The sequence below is a fragment of the Schistocerca americana genome, chromosome 2 (assembly GCF_021461395.2).
Source record: "Schistocerca americana isolate TAMUIC-IGC-003095 chromosome 2, iqSchAmer2.1, whole genome shotgun sequence".
In the NCBI taxonomy this organism is placed as follows: domain Eukaryota; kingdom Metazoa; phylum Arthropoda; class Insecta; order Orthoptera; family Acrididae; genus Schistocerca; species Schistocerca americana.
In genome coordinates, this window is record NC_060120.1 from 992,698,954 (window position 1) to 992,721,717 (window position 22,764).

At 43.2% G+C, this 22,764-nt stretch overlaps 1 protein-coding gene across 1 annotated transcript in view; it reads left to right on the forward strand.

Annotated features, from left to right (window-relative positions):
• Positions 1 to 981: 981 nt before the first annotated feature.
• LOC124596291 overlaps positions 982 to 22,764 on the forward strand; it is a 399,002-nt gene continuing 377,219 nt past the window's right edge. Inside the window, exons 1-2 of the mRNA XM_047135384.1 lie at positions 982 to 1,170; positions 3,080 to 3,125. Of these exons, the coding sequence (XP_046991340.1) occupies positions 1,117 to 1,170; positions 3,080 to 3,125 (100 nt within the window). The 5' untranslated portion in view covers positions 982 to 1,116. The remainder of the gene's footprint in view (positions 1,171 to 3,079; positions 3,126 to 22,764) is intronic.

Below are 22,764 nucleotides of genomic sequence, written 5' to 3' on the forward strand. Positions count from 1 at the left end.
GTAGGAAAGACTACACAAGATACTTCAAAGAAAAACGAGGAAGAAAATACAAATTAATTCCAGCTGGCAAGTGAAACCTCTATTAACACATGTAATGGTTTTAAGTAGCTTACTGTAAATACAAACCATGCTTATGTTGAACCAAAGCGTTTCATTAATTTTTCTGTTTACCGTATAGCATAGGATTTTTATACTATATATTAAAAAGGATATTGCTCGAAAACTATAGGTGACACAGAAAAAGTCAGACTAGATTTGGATTCAGCTTATAAAAATCTATAAAGATCAGCTATCAAAGTAAAAAAAAAGTTTTTTAAAAAATTTTTCGTTGACCTGTGTTATCATTGATCACTGGCAGTACCACGAATTGAACCTGGGTCCTCCACGTGCCATTTAGACGAACAGAGATATAAAATAGGTAGAGAACAGTGCAGCTTCACGTATGTCACATCGATGGAAAGTACTGCACTTGAAATCACAATGAAAGATTGATAGATTTACAGCCGGCCGCAACGGTCTGCAATGACGAAAACTGTACCCACCGACTCACAAAACGGATAAACTAGTGTGGTTAAATTTGATATACAACCAATTACAATACATTATTTTAAGACATCGAAAATCCGATTCTACATCCTCTTAAATTGTTGTCTATGTCCCATATATACCTTGACAACACAATATCTGACGGAAGAAACGAGTTTATTTTGTGCAAGTTTCTTTGATTAATTATATCAAGCTGGTCGTGCAACCAACAACAGCTTTCGCCTCTACGAACCAACACTTGTAGGTGCGGAAAGAAGCCAGGAATAGGGAAGCCGTGCAGCGACGCTTGCCGAAAGCAACACGCGCTGCTTAAGCTCGTAGGAGTTTAGGACCTCGCCGAGAGATGGCCGCTCAGTCGTAGCAGAGGGCGCCACAGCTGCCTTGCTGCGCGGCGCGCGAGTTTCGTCGGGTCCTAACGGTAGTCTTGCGGTGCGTCTGGCCCGTGACGCCAGGTGCTGATGTAGCGCGACGTATCAGTGAGTGCGTCCCAGTGCGTGTGGTGGAACCACGAGCGTGGTGTGCCTTCCGGCGTGTACAGTATACCTTGCCTGACTATTTCGGCTTTCAGTCATGGATAACAGCACTATCATCGAAGGCACCGTTAAGTTCCGCGACGGGAAGAAGGTAAATACTGTAAAATAATTTCGGTTTCCTTCAAATGTCTGTTTCAGTTCGCCAGAAGATGAAATCTCTTCTGGTCCAGTGGCACCATCCAGTAGAGTTATGTGATATTTTTGGTACAAGTAGTGTTCTAAAAAACAAACCTAGACATGTGAAATCGAAGAGTTCTCAGTAGAGCTATTAATTACATTCATACATGAAATCATTGTAGTGTTTTCCGTAAAATTATCGTGGACGTATCTTCTCGATCTGCAGGCACTACCCAATGTTTGTTACGTATTATCACAAGTTGTTTGTAATGCGTGAGGGAAAATAGCTCTGCTACAGTTTATGATTTGACATATTATTTACATGATAAACAGGTCTGCTTACTCAATAAAACAAAATTCTTCTGCTGGGTACACTCTGTGACAACTGTACGCGACAAGCTGAATTTGTGCGCTGAACCAGACTCGAAGTTAGTATCATCAGTGCTGCTAGGTCATAAAGGGGACACAAGCATCAGTAAAAGGTAAAAGTTGTTAAAAATGTCTAGTATGGATATTTGTGGATCTGAATTTTACGTCTATCTTAGTGTGGTTATCTTCTAGATCCTAAGGGAGAGGGTGAGGCGGGAGCGGGGGGGGGGGGGGGGGGGGGAGCTCAAAATATCTTATTCAGGATTCGAGGTGGAGCTGGGAATCTGGATACGGATTCACTATTGTTACGTTCATACATTTGAACTACCACTGAGTGAGTGTGTATTTGTCATGCTGTACATGTAAGACTCGTCATAAAATCTGAAAACAAATTTACAGAATTGTCAATTGCTGTAGTGGGTCGAAGATACGCCTTGAATTGCATCTTCGAGTCAGCAGTTAAAAAAAAAAATAATCTCCTTTTACACTTCATTCATTCTGACTTCTCTAAATTTGATAAACTGAGGACGATCTGCATGGGCTTAAGGTTTATGAAAACAATGCAAAATATCATTGCAAGTGTAACTGCAAAATTTGTTGGAAGAAGGAAAAAGAATTTACCGTTGGTAAAGACAAACTCATTTTTGAGTAGGAGAAGAACTAGCGAATGATCAGTCAAGGGGAAAGATTTCGGATTGTACCATAGGCGTCCGCAAGACCAGGGAACGATGAGGGGTGGGGGGGGGGGGGGGGAGGGGCCCAAGATGGGACACTTGATCTGCCCGCCCCCTTCTCCCGGAATCTGGAGCGCGGAGCTTTTATTCATTGCAGAAATCTCCTAAAACTTCTGAATGGGAGTGGATAACCAGCAGTTCTCTGGGACATAATGTTTTTTATGTCACCTAAAAAATTTTGTTCTTATGGCATGGCGTGTTTCGAAACTGACCAGCTCATTTATATATATATATATAAAAATGTATTTTTAGAGTCTTGCCCCCCCCCCCCCCCTCTTATGTCAGCTGGAAATTTCGGCCAGCAGTCAAGTCCTTTTCTCATTTTTTATTTTATTCTATTTATCCATACGTTTTTTTGTCTTTTTTTGTCTTTTTTTTGTTTTTGTTTTTTTTAATGCGACCCGCCACAAATTTCTCTCCTGTGCCAACGTTTTCATCTCAGAGTAGCACTTTGCTGGTTGTATCGCTATCTTTGTCTTCGTTTTCGGTTTCTACCCTTTGCGTCTCCCTCTAGCACCATAGAAGTTATTCCCTGATGTCGTAACAGATGTCCTATCATATTGTACCTTCTTCCTGTCAGTGTTTTCCAAATATTCCTATCCTCGCCGACGATTCTACGGAAAATCTCCTCATTCCTCACCTGATCAATCGACCTAATTTGGGTTGTACTATCGCAAAATAAAATTTAGTTTCCTTATTCTACACACTCATAAAATTGAGAATAAAATGCGTCTTTAAACAAGAAATATATCCGTGACAAAGCAGTGTTTTCTGTTGCAGTGGAAATCCCGGTGGTGCGTAATGAGGAAACTTTCACCAGTGGCAGGTGAGTTTTATTTTTTAACCTCTCCGCTTGCACAATTGCGTTCTCTGTGTGGTAGTCACACTGTTTTCAAGTTGCTGTCTGGCTCAGGAGAATTTTACGACCCTCCATACGGTGAGAGGGGAAGAGTCTCCAGGCCCTGCGTGTCTCCTGGGATAAGGACGCATCTCCCCCTGTTCAACGTTTTTTTGGGCAGTTTTCTGCGACTCACGCTATAAGGATTGCGTCATGTAATGATTGTATCTCCTTTTGCTAATGAGCGTTGTCGTTTTCTGACCTACAAATAACAAAATCCTTCCACGCTGGAAACGTGATTAATTTTGCAAATAGTCCTGGTTCACAGCGTGCTAGCACATATTACACGAGGAACGAGTAGACAATATCTTAGCTGGTAGTGTGTCTGGCATGTATCGTGTGGAAAAGGTAGACAGACTCTCAGGGGCTTCGTTGTCTCGATTGTTCCTGGTGCCCTTCGGGCATAAGAAAATCGGCTTAATCTCTGCATACATGTAGTCAAGTGATTTCAGCTTCACGCTTTCGTTCTCATAAACTATATGGACTGCCATCCCAATAAAAAAATAAATTTAAGTAATTGATTATGGCAATGTAAGATAACCTGACAAGGAAACTCTGCCGTTGATAGTTGTACCAAAACATGCTGGTATATATATATATACATATATATATATATATATATATATATATATATATATATATATATAGATATATGTGTGTGTGTGTGTGTGTGTGTGTGTGTCCGAAAGACTTAACGGAACCGACCGATCGCCATGTCATCCTCGCCCGATCGGCGTCATTGGGTGGAGATATGGAGGAACATATGGTTATCACGCCGCTCAGTATTTGTGAGCCGAGCCGCTACTCCTCAGTCAAGTAGCTCCTCAGTTGACCTCACAAGGGCTGAGTGCACCCCGCTTGGAAACAACGCTCAGCAGATTCGGGACGGTCACCCGTCCATGTCCCACCCAAGCCCGACAGCGCTTAACTTTGGTGATCTAGCGAGAACCAGTGTTACCATTGCGGTAAGGCCATTGGTGTACACATTTCTACCATTCCAAATTTTGCTTACACAAACAGAAAAATAACTATGATGAGGCCAAATAGTGAAAATTGAGAAGAAAAAGCTAGGTTCTCGTGGCTGAAAGGAAACAAGTACTCCAAAAAGAACAGTTTATGCACCGCCTAAGGAGGACGGATAGGGTGACCTAAAGAGGAAGTACGGTATCGGACGGATAGGGTGAGCAGCAGTATGCGACTGTTTGCTGATGACGCTGCACGAGACAGTGATCGCTTGGACACTGTCTATTTGGCATGATAAATGGCAGCTCTCTCTAAGTGTAAAGAAAATTAAATTTATGCAGATGAGTCTAAAAAGTTTAATATAATGTGAGGGACTGCAGAATTATGGTCCTTCCAGCAACATAGTGGTAGAGCTCGTGTAACGACCGTAAAACAAGTATTTTTACCCTCGCCCCATTTGTGAGCGGGACTGGTCACGCACAGTGACTTGCGGAGTGCGTATGATTTGTTACAGATGATCACCACAGTTGCTTGCCCATTTAAGGCGATAAGACTTCGAGTTGATGATGGCTTTATTGTTCCTAATTATATCTTTATATCTTTCCGTTTATCATGCTGTGAGCAAAGTAGATATCTTATTTACTCACCTTAGTCGTGTTGAGCGATATGTACAGCCCCGCCGCATAAATTCTGATTCAAACCTATTTATAATGGATCATTTCCAGAGCTTCCGAGGAGAATTCTTATAGACTATGCCTGACAACAAAGGGCCGCAGATAAACCAATCGAAGTTTCTAAGACGCTGTAAACTTTCCCATTACGCAATCGAACGTGGTCACGCCCCGATTGAGACTTTCATAATGTTGGTACTAGGGCTACCCAGAACGGAGACATCATTTTGTAAATAAAACGCTGGATCAGTAACTTTGTGTAAATTTTAAACAAAATCACACTGACTTGTTTGATATACCTCCCAGCCGGAGGACAACTTCCTTCTGTATTAAGTTCTTTCGTGTGGGATTGCTAGTCTGCTAGTCTTAGCCGGAGTCACAACGATAAGGGCCAAGTCAGCTTGGTTTTTTCATCCCACCGACAATCACTTTGCAGGACGGTGTCACCTACAGGAGATTTTACTTGCACTGTCAATGCCGAACGGCACGTATGTTAATATAGCAGAAACGCTTAAATCAAAAGGCGAGTAGTTGAGAAGTAATAAAAGGGTGTAGCATTACAAATGGTATTATAAATGTTCTGTTCATATAGCACTAATTTATTTGTAGCTTAATTACTTTCCAGATGGCCCTTGTAATTGCTAAAATAGCTACTTCAGTCCATAACTAATCCGCGAGACGTTTCAATTCCATCTTTAAAGGTATCGCTTGTTGATGACACTGAGAACCGAAGCCTGACTCGTAACACAAATAACCAGAGGTGAAACGCCCACTGTTTTGCGTTTGCTATGTTAAACCTTTTGCTATAATAAGAAGTTACAGATAAAAGAGTTTTAAAGTTTTACTTCCCTCACTAAAAAATTCAATTTCTCATGGCGCATGTTAGTCACGTCTGAGACAAACTAACGTTCTTACTGTGGGAAAAAATGGGAGTGACATATATTAAAATTCCGTTGACTCCGAAGGGTAGTCAGCATTTACTGATGTTGAACGAGAAAGGGGGGTGGGGGGGCGTTAGAAGTCAGTCGTGACATTGCAAGAACTTTTTCGGTGTGAACGTAAGGTAGTTTAGCGACACAAACGGATATCTAAATCGGAAAAACAACAATGGATTGGACCGCATTTCCTGTAGGAGTCGATCCATTGCCTTGACCACGGTGTCACTTCGCTCGCATTGCCTGAGAATAAGTGTACGACATTCCGGTGGAGGTGCCGCACCTTATATTTTCCGCAAGTCAGTGACAAAATTTCGATTCGAAATACAGTTTATGTAGTGACGTGAAATTTTTAGCTTTATGTGCAAAGAGTTAGAGCAGCAAATGATTGCTCGGCAAAATACGTGTTTCAGCTCTAGTTTGCCACATTGGTCCTTTGCATGAGGCAGTAAGGCGCCGGAAACAGGTGCTCAAAGTGAAAGGAGACAGTCGTCTCTAAACTAGATGTTAGGCAGAAAAGAATAACTTCATAAAGCTGTGTTTAAGTTACTTGGTCGCACAGTAAAGTCGATGATCCCTCTATTATTCCTAAAGCTTTGAAAGTAATGGAATACTAAGCAGTGCACTTGCAGTGGCCGAGCGGTTCTAGGCGCTTCAGTCTGGAACCGCGCGACCGCTATGGTCGCAGGTTCGAATCCTGCCTCGGGCATGGATGAGTGTGATGCCCTTCGGTTAGTTAGGTTTAAGTAGTTCTAACTTATAGGGGACTGATGACTTCAGATGTTAAGTCCCATAGTGCTCAGAGCAGCTATGGCGTCTTTCTCTTTAAATAGCGTTTTCGGCGGGTGAAGTTGTCACAACATTTTACCACTGTGAAGACGATCAATGATCGAAAAATTTGCACACTTGCAGTGTGTAACACATTTTGTCTTTTAATCGACACGTGAATTCAATTTAATTAATAACCTTAACTGATCTTTGAGTTGCTAATGTTGTTGGTGATATAACTTGGATTTCTTTAAAATTATCGTAATCTCTATGAATTTTTGGCCAGCCTATGGCACGACCGTTCATTATCTGAGACAAATAGGAAGTACAAAATGTTTGTCTTCAATAGCGTATCCAGTGACGGCAGGGCCACGGAAAAGATCCAAAAGTTCTTGATATCGAATACTTCCATCCAGTTAGCGATAATTATTTAATTTTTTTTTTTCAGGCGACTGTCAACAGCATCGATATACTTGGAGAAATGCACAGTAAACACTATGCTGTCTTACAATATATTTACTCACAAAATTTTTCAATCATTGATCGTCTTCACAGTGGTAAAATGTTGTGGCAACTTCACCCGCCGTACACACTATTTAAAGAGAAAAGACGCCATAGCTGACTTGCAAACGCCAGAAAAAGATACTTCACGCCGTAATACCCGCTTAAGGAAGCAGAAAACGTTGAGAAATGAAACCATGTAACAGCACCAAGTGCGCAGTACTATTCCCCAGGCAATATTTTTCCACTGTGAAGATTATCAGTGATAGACACCGGTTGTGAATAAATATATTGTAAGACAGTTACCATGCATTTCTCCGATACCTTTTTATTCGATACTCGTCAGTTGATACTTTCACTCGTATCAGTGTTTTATAGCAGGTACTGTATCGAATGATGCCAGTAATGATTTATTACATTTTTATTATTTACACAAAATTTTGGCCGGCCTGAGTGGCCGTGCGGTTCTAGGCGCTACAGTCTGGAGCCGAGCGACCGCTACGGTTGCAGGTTCGAATCCTGCCTCGGGCATGCATGTGTATGATGTCCTTAGGTTAGTTAGGTTTAATTAGTTCTAAGTTCTAGGCGGGTGATGACCTCAGAAGTTAAGTCGCATAGTGCTCAGAGCCATTTGAACCATTTTTTTGAACAAAATTTTGCCGCATGATACTTTCTATAATTCAACGACGGAGAACCAAAGGTCTACATCTACATCTGGATTTATACCCCGCAAGCCGCCCAACGGTGTGTGGCGGAGGGCACTTTACATGCCACTGTCATTACGTCAACAACAGAACGAGCGATGCGCATTTGTGCATTGCTGTTTGAAACTGTTAAGTGCAATAATTACTGACTCAGCATACAAAATGGCGCGTACTAAAAGCGTAGCTTAGCAGTATTTCGATAAACCTCAAGATATCGATACTTTTCTTTCGATTTTTTATAAGTATGATATTTGTCTTACGACAACACTCATGAGTAAAATATTGATACTTTACGTCCGACACCGCGTCCCTAAGTGATGGGCAAGGGAAACTGGAGGCACCGCCCCCCCTCCCCCCCACCTTTCTATCCAGAAAACTTTCGCAAACTGAACTGAAAGCCAAAAATGTTATGCAGATTGACTAGTAGCAACTGTGCTGCTCCGAGGTATCTTTTTCCGTCGTGAAATCTCAAACTTATTTCGTCATTCATCGCAAAACTAATCCAAATCTCGTCCTCCCGCCAGCTCAGTCGTTTTCCAATTTATGCTTATGTCTTTCCGTAGAAAGTGATGTAACGTAAGCAGCACTCCCGTATTAGGCCTTAGGCTGCGTTCACTGTGGCACCGACAGCGGTCGTCGGACGCCGTCTCCAGAAGTCGTACGATAACATCGGCCGACAGCTTAGTCACAGTGTGTACGATATCGTCAGTTTTTGGCGAGGCAAAGAGATTTCAGAATTTATTGTACGTACGAAGTAGGTCGGATTTTAGCCTCTTAGTGAGGGGAGGATACCACGACGCCTCTGTGCTTGGAGACGAGGGCTGCGTTGCGACTTTTGTTATTAAAAAGATGACGAATATTATACTTGTCTCGAAAAGAACGTCGCGAGTACTGTATACTTTCCTCAGTTATTGGAATAACCAGACATGTGTACGATTATATGAGGTGACGAGAGAAATGTTCTATTGTACATATTGTATATACTCGAGATGATTCGTGTTGACATTTAGAAACAAGATCACAAACACTCTGTTCTGCCGTATTTATTTGGAGTTGTGCAGACATAAGTAAATTTACATTCAGTGAATGTCATTCAGCAAACGTATGAAAGACAAGTATAAAGTTTAGAATAAGATGTTCTGAACCCTGAAGACCTGAAAGTGGAAACTCATGCACCACTTTCCAAATCGCTTCGGATAAAAGAATCACCATCCTACTGGCATAGGAACACTAGTAACAGTAATAGTAATTTGTAGACATTTACTACCCATCTACCACAATCCAAAAATGGTCCAGTATAGGAGCTGCAAGCGTAAGATACGACACGCTTCTCACTTGAAAAACTGTTCCTTGAGGCTAGAATTTACACCTAACGTTCTCAGTAAAGATTTTGCGTACTTGAGGTTTCCAGTAAACCTGTGATTCAATCCATACATTGCGGGATATATCCCGACTATGATGTTTTCATCCTCAGGACTCTACAAACTGACTCTTTTCTTGGACTTAACTCATCATCTTCTCATAGCCTATAAAAGATTTTACTAAGAAAAAGCAAGCTGAGCTGCATTTCACCGATTGTCGTCCGAAGTCTGTACGTTAGGACGGTGACATCAGCTGCAGTGTGACCGCACACGTAATGGCGTACTGATTTGAAAGGATCGGCCCCTCGGCGGAATCAACCGATATCGGTGCCACTGAGCCAGCAGTCTTACGCTGCTCCGACTGGGTGACCGCTACTTACACGGCAGAATGAGGAACGATCGATGTCGTGGGACATGTGAGCAGCATGTCGCCAATCCCTCGAAGTGTTATTGTGTGTCGATGAATCCTATTTATGCTGCTAATTCTTTATTCAAGCAGCTCCTCGTATGACCTAACGGGCCTGAGTGGACTCTACCTCATAAAAATCCGAGGAGCTACAGGGAATCGAACCCGGTTCCTTCCATAGGAAGAGAGGGACGCTAATCATTCGGCTTCGAAGCCGGTCATAGAAAAGTGACGATTCTGGAAAATAATCGTTCACCGTTCTGTGTCATATTTTGCCAAAAAAGACGTACATACTAACCTTCTACGTTTCGTTAAAATCAAGTAAGGCTCCCTGGTAACAGGAACAATCTTCCGAAACGAGCAGCTGAAGGGTGAATTAAATTGTTTACAGTGATTTGTGTGTTACAGCGGTACTCATAAGTGCCACGGTAAGATCTGTCCTGCAATTTTCGCGTTCAGACTTTGGTGTTGTCCTATTTAGTGTACTGTAATTACGTTCAACATCTATTGTTGACTCGTGCAGGTTTGCACAAAGTTGTTATTTGATGGCGCAACTTCTGTTTGAAGTAGTCTCAATAGATGATTGCTGTACCCGCACTTCAGTGAATACTCTACGATCTGTAACATGTAACAAGAACAAACTGTATCATTTACTCTCACGTCGGCATCATAGTCACTAGAGACAAGGATCGGTTCCGATTGTACAAGAATGATCTTTCTGAAGCAGTCATCCGATTATTAACCCAAGTGATGCTTGATTATATGGAATCAGTGTAGATATGGAATCAATGCAGATAACCAGAGGGAGATTTGATACCCGCTGTCAGTCAATACGAATACAGAATGTCAACCCCTTAGTACATAAACAAAAGAAAGAGTTTACTTGCTTAATGATGTAGCGGTGATTCGACCACTTTTGTAGTTTCCTGACTCTTCACGACTTCAGTAGTTTTCACAATGAGAAGCGAGGTGAGCCTTAACTAGGGTCCTCTAGTTCAGTTAGTGAAAGCGATTTGTTAGTATTTTTATTATTTCGTGTGGATCAATGGCGAGGTGCAAGTCCGTCAGCTGGGCACCACTTCGGCGAATTGCGTTTTCTTAATACATAAATCAGTAATCCATCCGGGGAAACGGGACGTACAGTTTAATGTCGGTTCCTAATCACGTGTTGTTCCTTCTGATTCCCCACATCCCTAAGAGGTGAACGCTAGATTAAAAACTGTCTGAAAGATTTTCGTGGTCCTAAAGAGATTCGACTCCGCGACTTCTCGGTTTCCTAGCATATGCTTCCATTAGACCACCAGGTCCTTAGTAGCCTGTTAATACTTTTTCCAAAACATCGAAGGTCGATATTTTATCTTTAACATCGACGCTACTTTGTTTCGAACACTTCAGTAACGATATTAAAACGCCGACGTTTAATTTCACAGTATCCATATTTTCTAGATGTCGATAATCATAAGACATAACTAGTTTCGATCATTCAGGTGTTGGGTCGGAGTTCCGTGCTCCACTTAACGTACGAATTTATGTGACAGTCTGCAAACCAGCGTATATGTAACTCGCTAGCGCTTCTTTGAAAAACTAAGATTACTGTTAAACGCAGTGAGCAAAACCTTGAGGTAGGACCAGAATTCGCCCAAAGTGATTTAAGCGAACTGCGGCAAACATTTTCCTGTTACTTGGACGTTTAAAGCATAGCATGTCATGAAATGGAACAAACACGTAAGACAGATTGGAGGGAAGGCTAAAGGTGGATTTTGATTTGTTGGGAGAATTATTGGAAAGTGTAGCTCATCTGTACAGGAGGCGACGTACAGAACACTAGTGCGACCTATTCTTGAGTACTGTTCGAGCATTTGAAATCCCCTCCAGGTCAGATTAAAGGAAAACATCGTAGCAATTCATAGGCAAGTTGTTCGATTCCTTACCAGAAGGTCCGATCATCGCGCGAGTATTACGGAAATGCTATTTGAACTCAGGTGGGAATCCCTGGTAGGAAGAAGGCGCTCTTTTCGCGAAACACTATTAGGAACTTCAGAGAACCTGCATTTTCGACAGCCGGCCGAAGTGGCCGGGCGGTTCTAGGCGCTTCAGTCTAGAACCGAGCGACCGCTACGGTCGCAGGTTCGAATTCTGCCTCGGGCATGGATGTGTGTGATGTCCTCAGGTTTAAGTAGTACTAAGTTCTAGGGGACTGATGAGCTCAGCTGTTCAGTCCCATAGTGCTCAGAGCCATTTTTTTGCATTTCCGACAGACTGCAGAAGCATCCTCCTGCCGCCAATATACACTTCTCTTAAGGAATGCAAAGATAAAAGAGACTGGAGCTCGTAAGGAAGCATATAAATAGACGTTTTTCCCTCGCTCCATTTGCGAATGGAACAGGAATGCGAATGACCAGCAGTAGCACAAGGTACAATCTACCATGCCATGCTGACGGAGTATTATGCTAACTGATTCACTCTTGGATTTGTTGACATATCCCGACTTGTGATGTGCTCTAGAGAAGTGTCTTAATTACCAGTCCCTCCCGCCGGAGGGGCTGGTAATGGGTGTGTGTATTGTTCTTAGCGTAAGTTAGTGTAAGTTAGTTTAAGTAGTGTGTAAGTCTAGGGGCCGATGACCTCAGCAGTTTGGTCCTTTAAGAATTCACATGCATTTAATTACCTGCATCCTTGTTAGTTAGGGCGTTACTGACAGAGTCTCGCGTGAAATGATATAGTTTTATATCAGCAATGCTCCTGGAACAGTACTGGGCTTTTCCTGTGATGTGAGGTAAGTTTAAAAGAAAATTTCGTGAATCGATTGTTATCATCGCAACGCACATGCTGAACTCATCTGGAAAGTCTAGTAGTCTACAAAATTATAATTTCACCCATTAAATGGAAAGCGAAAGGTAGTTGTAGCAACCCAAGAAGGTCAACTGCTGTTACAAGTTTTTCCTGTTACAAAGCTAATCATTGTTATCGGTCATATGTAATCTGTACTTTTCCCCCAAACACACTTACGTTTCCTAATGACAATTAGTGTGTTTCCTGGACGCAGTTAAAACTTTCTGTCACTCATTCTTTTACCCCATACTTGCCTGTAAATGCTCATATTTTTGTCTAAGCTATGCTCCGAGATAACAGAAAGTGTTGAGCCACGTAACGTTCTTCGTAATTTTCTGTCCGTTTTGAGACTTTTTCTTGTGAAGTTTGGATAACTCTTATCGTTTGTTATCGCCGCACGCGTGTACGATTTTTTTCCTAGAAAAAACGTTGCTTTCTGCGACGTATTTTTCTTATGCAATTGACGTTTTGTGTGTAGTTAGTCTGTTTGTTCATGTCACCATCATATTCCTCGTCCCATAGCCACATACATAGAATGCTTCCAAATTGCTTTCTCTATCACATCATCCAGTAATGTTCGTCTGATCCTGATAAAGAAATGTTCCGCCAAGTTCGGTGGAGACGGAATTATAGTTCGTTTAGAGGAGAACACTGGCAATTATTGGCCGTGAGGAACAGTATAATTTACTTCCACAGTAAATCGAACGTATTCAAACAACATAAATGAGACTGTTTTTACACTGGCGCTAATAATTATAATAGGCATTTATTTCAATGTCGTTCTTGTTTCCTAATAAATTCACAGTATCAACGGACTGCATCACATTTCTGCCAGCATTCTAGCACTGGTACTTCTGCTACTACGAGGGCGTGCTGTAGGGTAATGCCTCCGAACTTTTTATGTGAAAATTCTTAAAGATTTTTATACAAAACCAACGTTATAAACATCCTACGTCTTTATTTTTTATGTCTACATATTTGAAGACCTCTGCCTCTAGAGAGCTCTGAATTGTAGAGCGTACAATAGTGGTGTGTAACGTAACTATGTCGGTGAGTGAGAAACAGGATGTTGTAATCGAGTTTCGAATTCGAAAATTTCGTCCACACATGGAACACCCTCTTCTCCACCATGACAATGCATGGAACACCCTCTTCTCCACCATGACAATGCCAGACAACACACGAGCGCTGCGATGTCTACAAAAATCCGACGCGTTGGATTCACCTCTATCGATCATCCTCCACACACATTTCTCCCAACGAGAGATCTGTTTGTTGATACCATCACTGCAGACTGTTTGACTTTGTTGACGGAGCCACAACCTCTCTCTGCTTGCACTGCTTCATCACAATCAAAGTGAAGTGCTCGAATGAGTTCTTTCAGTTTTGGAAACAGATGAAGGTCGCATGGGGTCAAGTTCTGTCACTGTTCGTGGTTAAAATTGACTGTGTTATATGTATGTATTGGGGAGCCTACTCAGTACTGATACACGTTAAGAAGGGGAATAACATGGGCTGAGGCATGAACTGGAGTTTATGTTCGGCACGGGGTCAGCGCATTCGCCTCGTAAGCAGGAGACCAGGCCTCGAATCCCACCATTGGTGCAAATTTTAATTCATTTCTTCGACGTGTCTTCACTATCATACTATTGATAAAGTTTAGAGAATTGACATTTGCGACTGACTGCCGGACAAATTTACTCCGGCAAACATCTATCTCGAAGAAGGGCCATGAAGTTATGATAAGAGAAATTAGGCTAGTGTGGAGGTATATAGGCAGTCGATTTTTACCTCGCTCCACTTAGAAAGTAACGGGAAAGGAAACAGTATTAAAAAAATGGTTCATATGGCTCTGAGCACTAAGGGACTTAACATCTGCGGTCATCAGTCCCCTAGAACTTAGAACTAATTAAATCTTACTAACCTAAGGACATCACACACATCCATGCGCGAGGCAGGATTCGAACCTGCGACCGGAGCGGTCGCGCGCTTCCAGACTGAAGTGCCTAGAACCGCTCGGCCACAGATGCCGGCGGAAATAGTATCAAATGTTAATCCAACATACTTAAGCTGGACAATATCATTGCGTAAATATTTCTTGCCTATTGACTGTATGAATTTGTAATTTCATGTTTTTTTTTCTACTTGAACATAATCCCATAACCTGAAGAGGTCAATGATAATCAATAAATAGTGCAATCGTATTAGATGTGGACTGGCGTATTGTGATTCCTTAATTTGAACAGGTATACCTGAAGACAAGTCTAGAAAGCTGGAGATCTAAATCATTAGAACAAAACTGCAGGTCGTTCAGTTGCAGTCTGAGGCATATTCATTCTTACTCGCAAACCGTCATTTACCACTGCATTCCCACAGTTCCGTCAGTGATGGGAAGTTTAAATATTCATGAAACTAGTTATAACATCCCGTTTCCTGGTCGTCACCGAGCACTCTTCCTACAGCTATTGTCTATAACAGGGCCAGATTCTGGTTTCTTACTTCTCATGAATGGTTTATGGCCAGAGCCTAAATTACTGGCTTATGGAGAGAGCGATTTTCTCCATGACGGCCGGTGTTTCCGACATCCGTCGCAGAAGAGTTCTTGACGTCCTGGTAAAAGGAAGCACCTTACAAGAAGCGCTGTAAACAGGGAATGGAAATGGACAGTGGGAATGCATACATTCTGTTCCTGATTATCTCTGGAATGCCTAAAGGTTTAATTATTTCGTGGAGAAATCTGAGGCCTCACAAAAATGATGCAGTTTGACCGACAGCCGTCATGCGATTGAGGACTACTCTCTGGAGCGGAGTTTGATTTTTCAGGTGTTATTATTTCGGAAGGTGTGAGTTTGTGATTCTTCGCAATCAAGGAGGCACCTAAGAGCTTATTGTGACCCTATTGGCTAGCTGGGAACCTTTAAGTGCCTAATTTCCTGTTGCCTTTGAACTGTCTTCCTATTTTTTGTCTGTGGCAATTATCGGTGAGAGGTGCTGGTGGGTAGCTGGAGGCGGTGAATGAGGTGTTAGAAATGAACATACTCCAGTCCAGCGATCAGATCTCGGGTGTTTCCTGAAGGTAGATAACTACAGGGCTTTTTTTTGACTTTGCAAGAAGTTTAATCCTGTCTCGAGCGTCAAAGCGAGGCCTGACGACCATTATTTATACTGATTTTACATGTGTAACAATGTAAGGAATTAATCTAGGTCCGCCGATAAACGTTTCCGATTAATGCAGGGAACAGTATGTCGCTTAGTGCGTCTCGCGCAGGGTGACCAGACGTACTCTGAAAAGAACAAGGTGCTCCTTTCATCTACTTCTAACAAGGGAACCTCCCCATCGCACCCCCCTCAGATTTAGTTATAAGTTGGCACAGTGGATAGGCCTTGATAAACTGAACACAGATCAATTGAGAAAACTGGAAGAAGTTGCGTGGAACTGTGAAAAAATAAGCAAAATATACAAACTGAGTAGTCCACGGGTCGCATACGCAACATCATGGTGAAAGTGAGCTCAGGAGCGTCGTGGTCCCGTGGTAGCGTGAGCAGCTGCTGAACGAAAGGTTATTGGTTCAAGTCTTCCCTCGCGTGGAAATTTTATTTTCTTTATTTTTGCATAGTTATTATCTGTCCGTTCGTTCATTGACGTCTTTGTTCACTGTAATAAGTTTAGTGTCTGTGTTTTGCGACCGCATCGCAAAACCGTGCGATTAGTAGACGAAAGGACGTGCCTCTCCAATGGGAACCGAAAACATTTGATCGCAAGGTCATAGGTCAACCGATTCCTCCACAGGAAAACACATCTGATATATTCTATACGACACTGGTGACGGCATGTGCGTCACATGACAGGAATATGTTGTCGACCCACCTAACTTGTACACTTAGCGAGTGGGTAAAAAGATTCTTCTACCTTGCCCGATTTAGGTTTTTTTGTGGATGTGATAATCACTCCCAAAAAAGTGATGAAAACATAAGAGTTTGTCACATAAACAGAAAATAAGTAATTAAACTTTTCACTCGACGGAAGATTTGAACCAAGGACCTTTCGTTCCGCAGCTGCTCACGTTACCACGGGACCACGGCGCACCTGCGTTCGCAGTGTCCTTGACGTTGCCTATCTTCCCATGAACTACTCAGTTTGTATATTTTGCTTATTTTTTCACAGTTCCACACAACTTCTTCCTGTATTCTCAATTGATCTGTTTTCAGTTTTTCAAGGCCTATCCACTGTGCCAACTTACAACTAAATCTTAGGGGGGTGCGATGGGGAGGTTCCCTTGTAAGTGTACTCTTGCAACTTTCCCTTTATTTACACATGTACTCTTTTTTGCACCTCCCATTCTCGTACCATCTAAAATGCTTTGCATTTAAAGTTGACAGCACTTCATGCTGGGCCTATTTGTTTTTGACAGAACATACAGGTAGTTGGCATTGGTGCCAATTATTAAACTTACGCACGGCCGACTGCATGCTCACTTACTACTGGATATTAACGCCTCGTTCTTCCGATCCCGTATGCCGTGATTATACTGACGAAAGTGATTTAGCATATTGTGCGATATTGCGAAATATTGAGTTGATAGTACGTGTGCCGGTCAATGTGGGCCTTTGTTAAATTAGCTGCCATTTGCTACTTGTGTGATTATCTTCATTAACTCCTTGTCAGCAGTCCTGTGGGCTGTGTATGATCAACTAGTAAGAAATTACTCGACCAGATCAGAGCAAAAACTGAAATAGCACGTTGAAAATGTAAATTTAAAGATCGTTTTGAGAGTGATTGTCCTATAAAGCGAGTTAAAGGTGATGACTGCAAGGCTAAATGTGTCACGTGCAATGTAGCTTTCTGAATTCAAATCAAAGAGAAGGCAGCATTTAAATACACTACTGTATAGCCTCAAAGCAAAACAAAGTTAGGCTTTTAGGACTAGGTTATAAATGTTCTTCCTACCAAGACAACTGAATTCTGAGAAGCCGAAAATGTGCCACAGAGAACTCGTGTGGGCCTATCACAATGTCGCTCATAATCAATAGTTTCGCAGTGTGAACTGTACGAGCACTCTTCTGAAAAATTCATGTGATCAACGAAGATTCTGTTTATCTAGCTTGAAGAAAGATTAAACGGTAAGTTTAAATCAGCAAATTTCTTCGTAGAAGCGTGTGCTGCATCGAATCTAATCACAAGGCGGTAAGAGATACGTACAACTTTCGTGTTTCGTGTTAAAATGTACTGTGATGAAGAAAACAAAACAGCACATAGTTGTGCATACAGTTTGGTATAAAATTAAATATTAGGAGGAAGAGTATATATGGGAGAAACAGTTTGTTTGACGGTAAGTGCCCAGCTGTTGTAGTTAAAAATGACTGATAGAAAGGAAACGAAACCGTACATTATTACAGCGCAGCGTTTTCTTTTTCACAATCGGTCTTAACAGAAAGCCTGTACGTTGTCTAAAAATTTCCAGCACGCTGGAATAACTGTGAATCAGCAACCTCGGCTAATCGATACGATGATAAACCAGTCCAAAATCGCAAATTTCACGTTTTTTATTCACCCAATGGCTAGTTTCGGACCGAGACCCATTTTCAAATTATCGTAACTTAGTCCAAAACGGTATTTCCGAAAATGCAAAAACCACGTAAAAAAAGCGCAAACGAGCAGTTGCTGCGGATACAGATAACGAAGTAACTGTTACTGTTGCACATTTGTGACATGGTTTTCGCGCTTTCGGAAATACCAGTTTTTCAATTTTTGACTATGTTACGATGATTGGAAAATCGGTCTCAGTCCGAAATTAGTCATCGAAGGAATAAAAAAAGTGAAATCTGCAGCCCGGCACTGGTTTTTCGTTGCACTGTACACTGTCGTTTACAACCAAAAACAAAACAAAAAAGCCGGTGTGGCCGAGCGGTTGTAGGTGCTTGAGTCTGGAACCGCGCGACCGCTGCGGCCGCAGGTTCGAATCCTGCCTCGGGCATGGATATGTGTGATGTCCTTAGGTTCGTTAGGTTTAAGTAGTTCTAAGTTCTAGGGGACTGATGACCTCAGATGTTAAGTCCCATAGTGCTCAGAGCCACTTGAACCATTTGAAAAAAAAAAAAAAAAAAAAAAAGAAAGAAAAGATTGTATAGCTTACGTCCGTCTGAATTCTTATTAAAGTAAACGTATCATATACAATTCTGTGTGTCTCCGCACGTTTATCAGAGTATAGTTTAAAATTTTGAAGTAAATCGGTGATGAAATTTTAAAGGATTTGTGATAACAACTTTAAATAGCGAGTTGCTGCTATTAGAGAACGCCAATTTTAAATTTATGTATTTTTTAAAATATTTAGGCGTTTGAGTTGACATGTACTCTTTTATAGAGAAAAACTGATGGACGTCCGTGTCTCGCGCACCGCGCATCACAAAGTGTGCGAGGATTCTGGTCGCGACACCATCGAAGCTCCGAGGCGAGGACGAAAAGGCGGCCGAAGTGGCCGTGCGGTTAAAGGCGCTGCAGCCTGGAACCGTAAGACCGCTACGGTCGCGGGTTCGAATCCTGCCTCGGGCATGGATGTTTGTGATGTCCTTAGGTTAGTTAGGTTTAACTAGTTCTAAGTTCTAGGGGACTAATGACCTGAGCAGTTGAGTCCCATAGTGCTCAGAGCCATTTGAGGACGAAAAGAAAGTTTCATGGTCACGCGGAGATAAAAAGTCTTGCACAGGTTAGAGCAGCTGCGTCAAACCAGACATCGGACTGAAGGCGTCAAGGGGAAAGAACAATAACAGTGCAGGCACTGCGCACGTCCGAAGCCTAGCAGGGAAAGGGCTGACGCCTCGGGTTAACATAACGGACCCCGCCGCTGCTCTGCCGGCGGGACGAGAGACACAGCAGTAAAGCCTTTACAGCTCGCGAGGAATGCAGCGGACGCGAGCGCCGCGCGCTGCCCGGCGGGCCGTGACGGACACGCGGAGGCGGACAATGGGCAGCGGGACACGGCGCAGGAGTCCCGCAGTCCCTCAGACCCTCTGCCGGCTGGCAGCTGCGCTGTTGTGGCCTGCCCTGGGCCGCCTTCTGCACGCGGGGCGCTGCGGCCGCCCTCCGCCAAGGTCGCCGCTGAGCCGAGCACAGTGGCTGCGGCCCGCGCTGGCTCGGAACGACCGCCGGCTACAGCGAAACTGCTGACACCTGCCTACAGCAAGCGCGCCGTCGCTCTGCTACTGGCTGGCCGCACCGGTCATAATGGACCACCTCTCGGGATGAGCCAGAGCTCCACTGCCAAGGCTAATCTCTCCCTCCACCCATCCTCCACCCCACAAAAACTACCTTTCTGCCATTGTTTCTACACAGATTTAGGACATTTTGTAATCTGTAGTGAGGTTTAATAAGAATGAAGAGTTATTACTACTTAAATGGCCTATATAGTCGAAAAATACTGCAGACAACAAATTTAAGCATTGGAGCAGATGAGATGTGTTCCCAGTTTTAAGTTTCTCATCTGTTCTGACTCCCTGAGTGCTCTTCAGACCGGTCGTCCAGAACATCCACCATGCCCTACTCCACCTGCAACGGCAGGGGAAGGAGGTTTCTTTCTGCTGGGTGCCGGGGCACGTGGGTATTAGGGAAAACGAACTGGCGGATGTGACTGCCAAAGATGCATGTTCCCTCCCTCGCGTTGTTGAATGTGCCGTCCCCCTCCATGCTGTTACCTTCCTTTTGCGTTTTCGTGTTATGCGTCAATGGGAAGAGGAGTGGCTGGCAGTCGGTGAAAATAAGCTGCGTCTGGTCAAGGCCACCACGCGGCCATGGCGTACGTCTTACCAGTCATACAGGTGGGATGAGGTTCTCCTCACTCGCCTCCGTATCGGGCACAGTCCCTTAACGCATGGTTTTTTACTCCTGCGGGAGGACCCCCCCCCTCAATCTGCAGTGCTTGTGGCGTCCAGATTACCGTCCGCCACATTTTACCTGACTGTCTTTTATTCTCTGACCAAAGGGCGGTGGTTTCCTTGCCACTGGATTTGCCCTCTATTTTGCAAGACGACGCAACGACTGAGGTTAACGTCTTACGGTTTTGTGTTTCCTTTCCTTTTTTAGTGCGTTTCTTCTTCTCTTGTTTTGCCTCTGTATGTGAGGATTTGGAACTGCGTCAGGTCTGTGTCTTTTAGCCGTTCTCCTTGTTCGCTGTCCTTCTTCGTCCCTTCACCGCATGTGTTCCTGTTTCTATGCGTTTGGGCGCTGATGGCCATGCTGTTTAGCGCCCGAAAACCTCAAATCACACACACACACACACACACACACACACACAACAAATTTAATATTAAGTGTAATAAATAAACTAGGTATATAATGTTGCCTGGGTATATGTATTTATTCCAATTTTCCATCAGTCCATCTCTTCCTCTCCCCTCTCTTTGTCTGTCTCTTCCTTCACCCTTTTCTCTGTCCATCTCTTCCACCTCCTCTCTCTGACCACCTCCTCCTGCCCCTCTCCATCTCCTCTATCTTCTCCTGTCTATCATCTGCTTCTCCCCCCTCCCCCAATTACATGTTTTCTCTTTTTTCATTTCGTCCTCCCTCTTTCTGTCCAACTCTTTCTCCTCCTCCCTCTGTCCATCTCTTCCTCTCCCTCGCTCTGTTAATCTCTTCCTCGCCCTCTCTCTGTTCAGCACCTCTCCTCCCTATTCCTTCCTCCCATCTGTACCTCTCTCATCCTACCCATTATCATGCTCACCCCCAATAAGACGCTGGTGCTCCTTACCCCCTCAATTCAAATCTGGTTGCAACCGTTCCAGCTTCTGACCCATACCTTTGCCCCCCTACACACTTGTCAAATATATTTCACGTATCCCGAATGAGATTTTCACTCTGGAGTGTCACTGATATCAAATAAGTTTCCTTTAATATACGCCTATGGTCACAAACATTATGTTAACAGATTACCGGTTTAGGTCTTTAATGACCATCATCAGATCTGTTTCATAAAAAAAGTCTATAGTGACCGCAGTACATTAGGACTTTGTTTTTATGAAACAGATCTGATGATGGCCATTTAAGACCGAAACCGGTAATCTGTTAACAAAATGTTTGTGACCATAGACGTAAATTAAAGCTTATTACATATACGGGTCACTGTTTTTTCGCGACGATATCTCAGCTTGTGAAGTTGATATCAAACTTCCTGACAGACGAAAACAGTGTTCCTGACCGAGACTCGAACACGGGACCTTCGCCTATCGCGGTAAAAGCTCTACCGACTGAGCTACCCAAGCACGATTCACGACCCGTCCTCATCTCGTACCTTCCGAACTTCACAGTAGCTGTCCTGCGGAAATTGCGAGACAAGCACTACTGGAAGAAAGGATATGTCGGAGACATGGCGTTAGCCATAGCCCGGGGGTGTTTCCAGGACGAGATTTTCACTCTGCAGCGGAGTGTGCACTGATATGAAACTTCTAGGCAGATTAAAACTGTGTTGCAGGCCGAGACTCGAACTCGGGACCTTTGTCTTTCACAGTTCTACCGACTGAGCTATCCAAGCGCTCGTTGTTTATACTCTACTTGGACAAAACGGCCCTGTGAAACAGCGGGCGTATTTAGTCCCGTGCCCAGAGAACGGCTTCTTCCAGCAGTCCGGAACACGTGGAGCACGAGAACTCAAGTGTCTCTTCCGGTTGGTTCTTAAATTCTCTTTCTCGCATTTTTTTATACTAGCAGTATTTTTCGCCTCCTGTGTGCCTGCGCGCTTGGCGTGGGAGTATTTCGTGGTGGCCACGGTATCGCCTTGCTCCACCAACAGAAAAAAGTGTCTAGCAAACGTGAGATCTAAAATGCGTACCTTACGACTTATGAGCACTTATCTTTGCTGCATTACTTCTACTGAAAGCTTTTTACTGTCCATAATTTGTGAGGAGGTAAATGGGCCAAAACGAGAAAAAGGACGAGTAAACATGGGGTCGGAAGCGTGTACTTTAAGAGCTATGAGCACTTGTTCATTTTCTCTCATGTGAAACACGTCTCCCACTGAACAAGTACACGTATGCATTTTACAGCCCTTGTTTACCGAGCAACTATCTCCTCCCAAAGTATGGAAAGCAAAGAGCTTGTAGTAGCAAAGATGTGCTCCACAGTGTCGAACGTGAAACTTACAGCTCTTAAGGTATCCATTTTAGAGGCCATGCTTTAGAGCAACTGTTTGTGTTTACAGCCACATAAATAATCAACAGTGACAGACATCCGAGTTGGAGGCTCAGAGAATATTAGCATAGTATCCCAAGGGCAGATCATAATCCGCTCTTTCGTTTTCTTTCTGTAGCTACCATCAAGAGGCGGATAGCTGCTCGGAGCAATTTGCGAAAAATGCTACTTCTTCTTCGTTGAGATTCCGTATTAAAAGAACAAATACTAGCCGCCTCAATGCCTCGAGGACATATTTACTCAAATGTT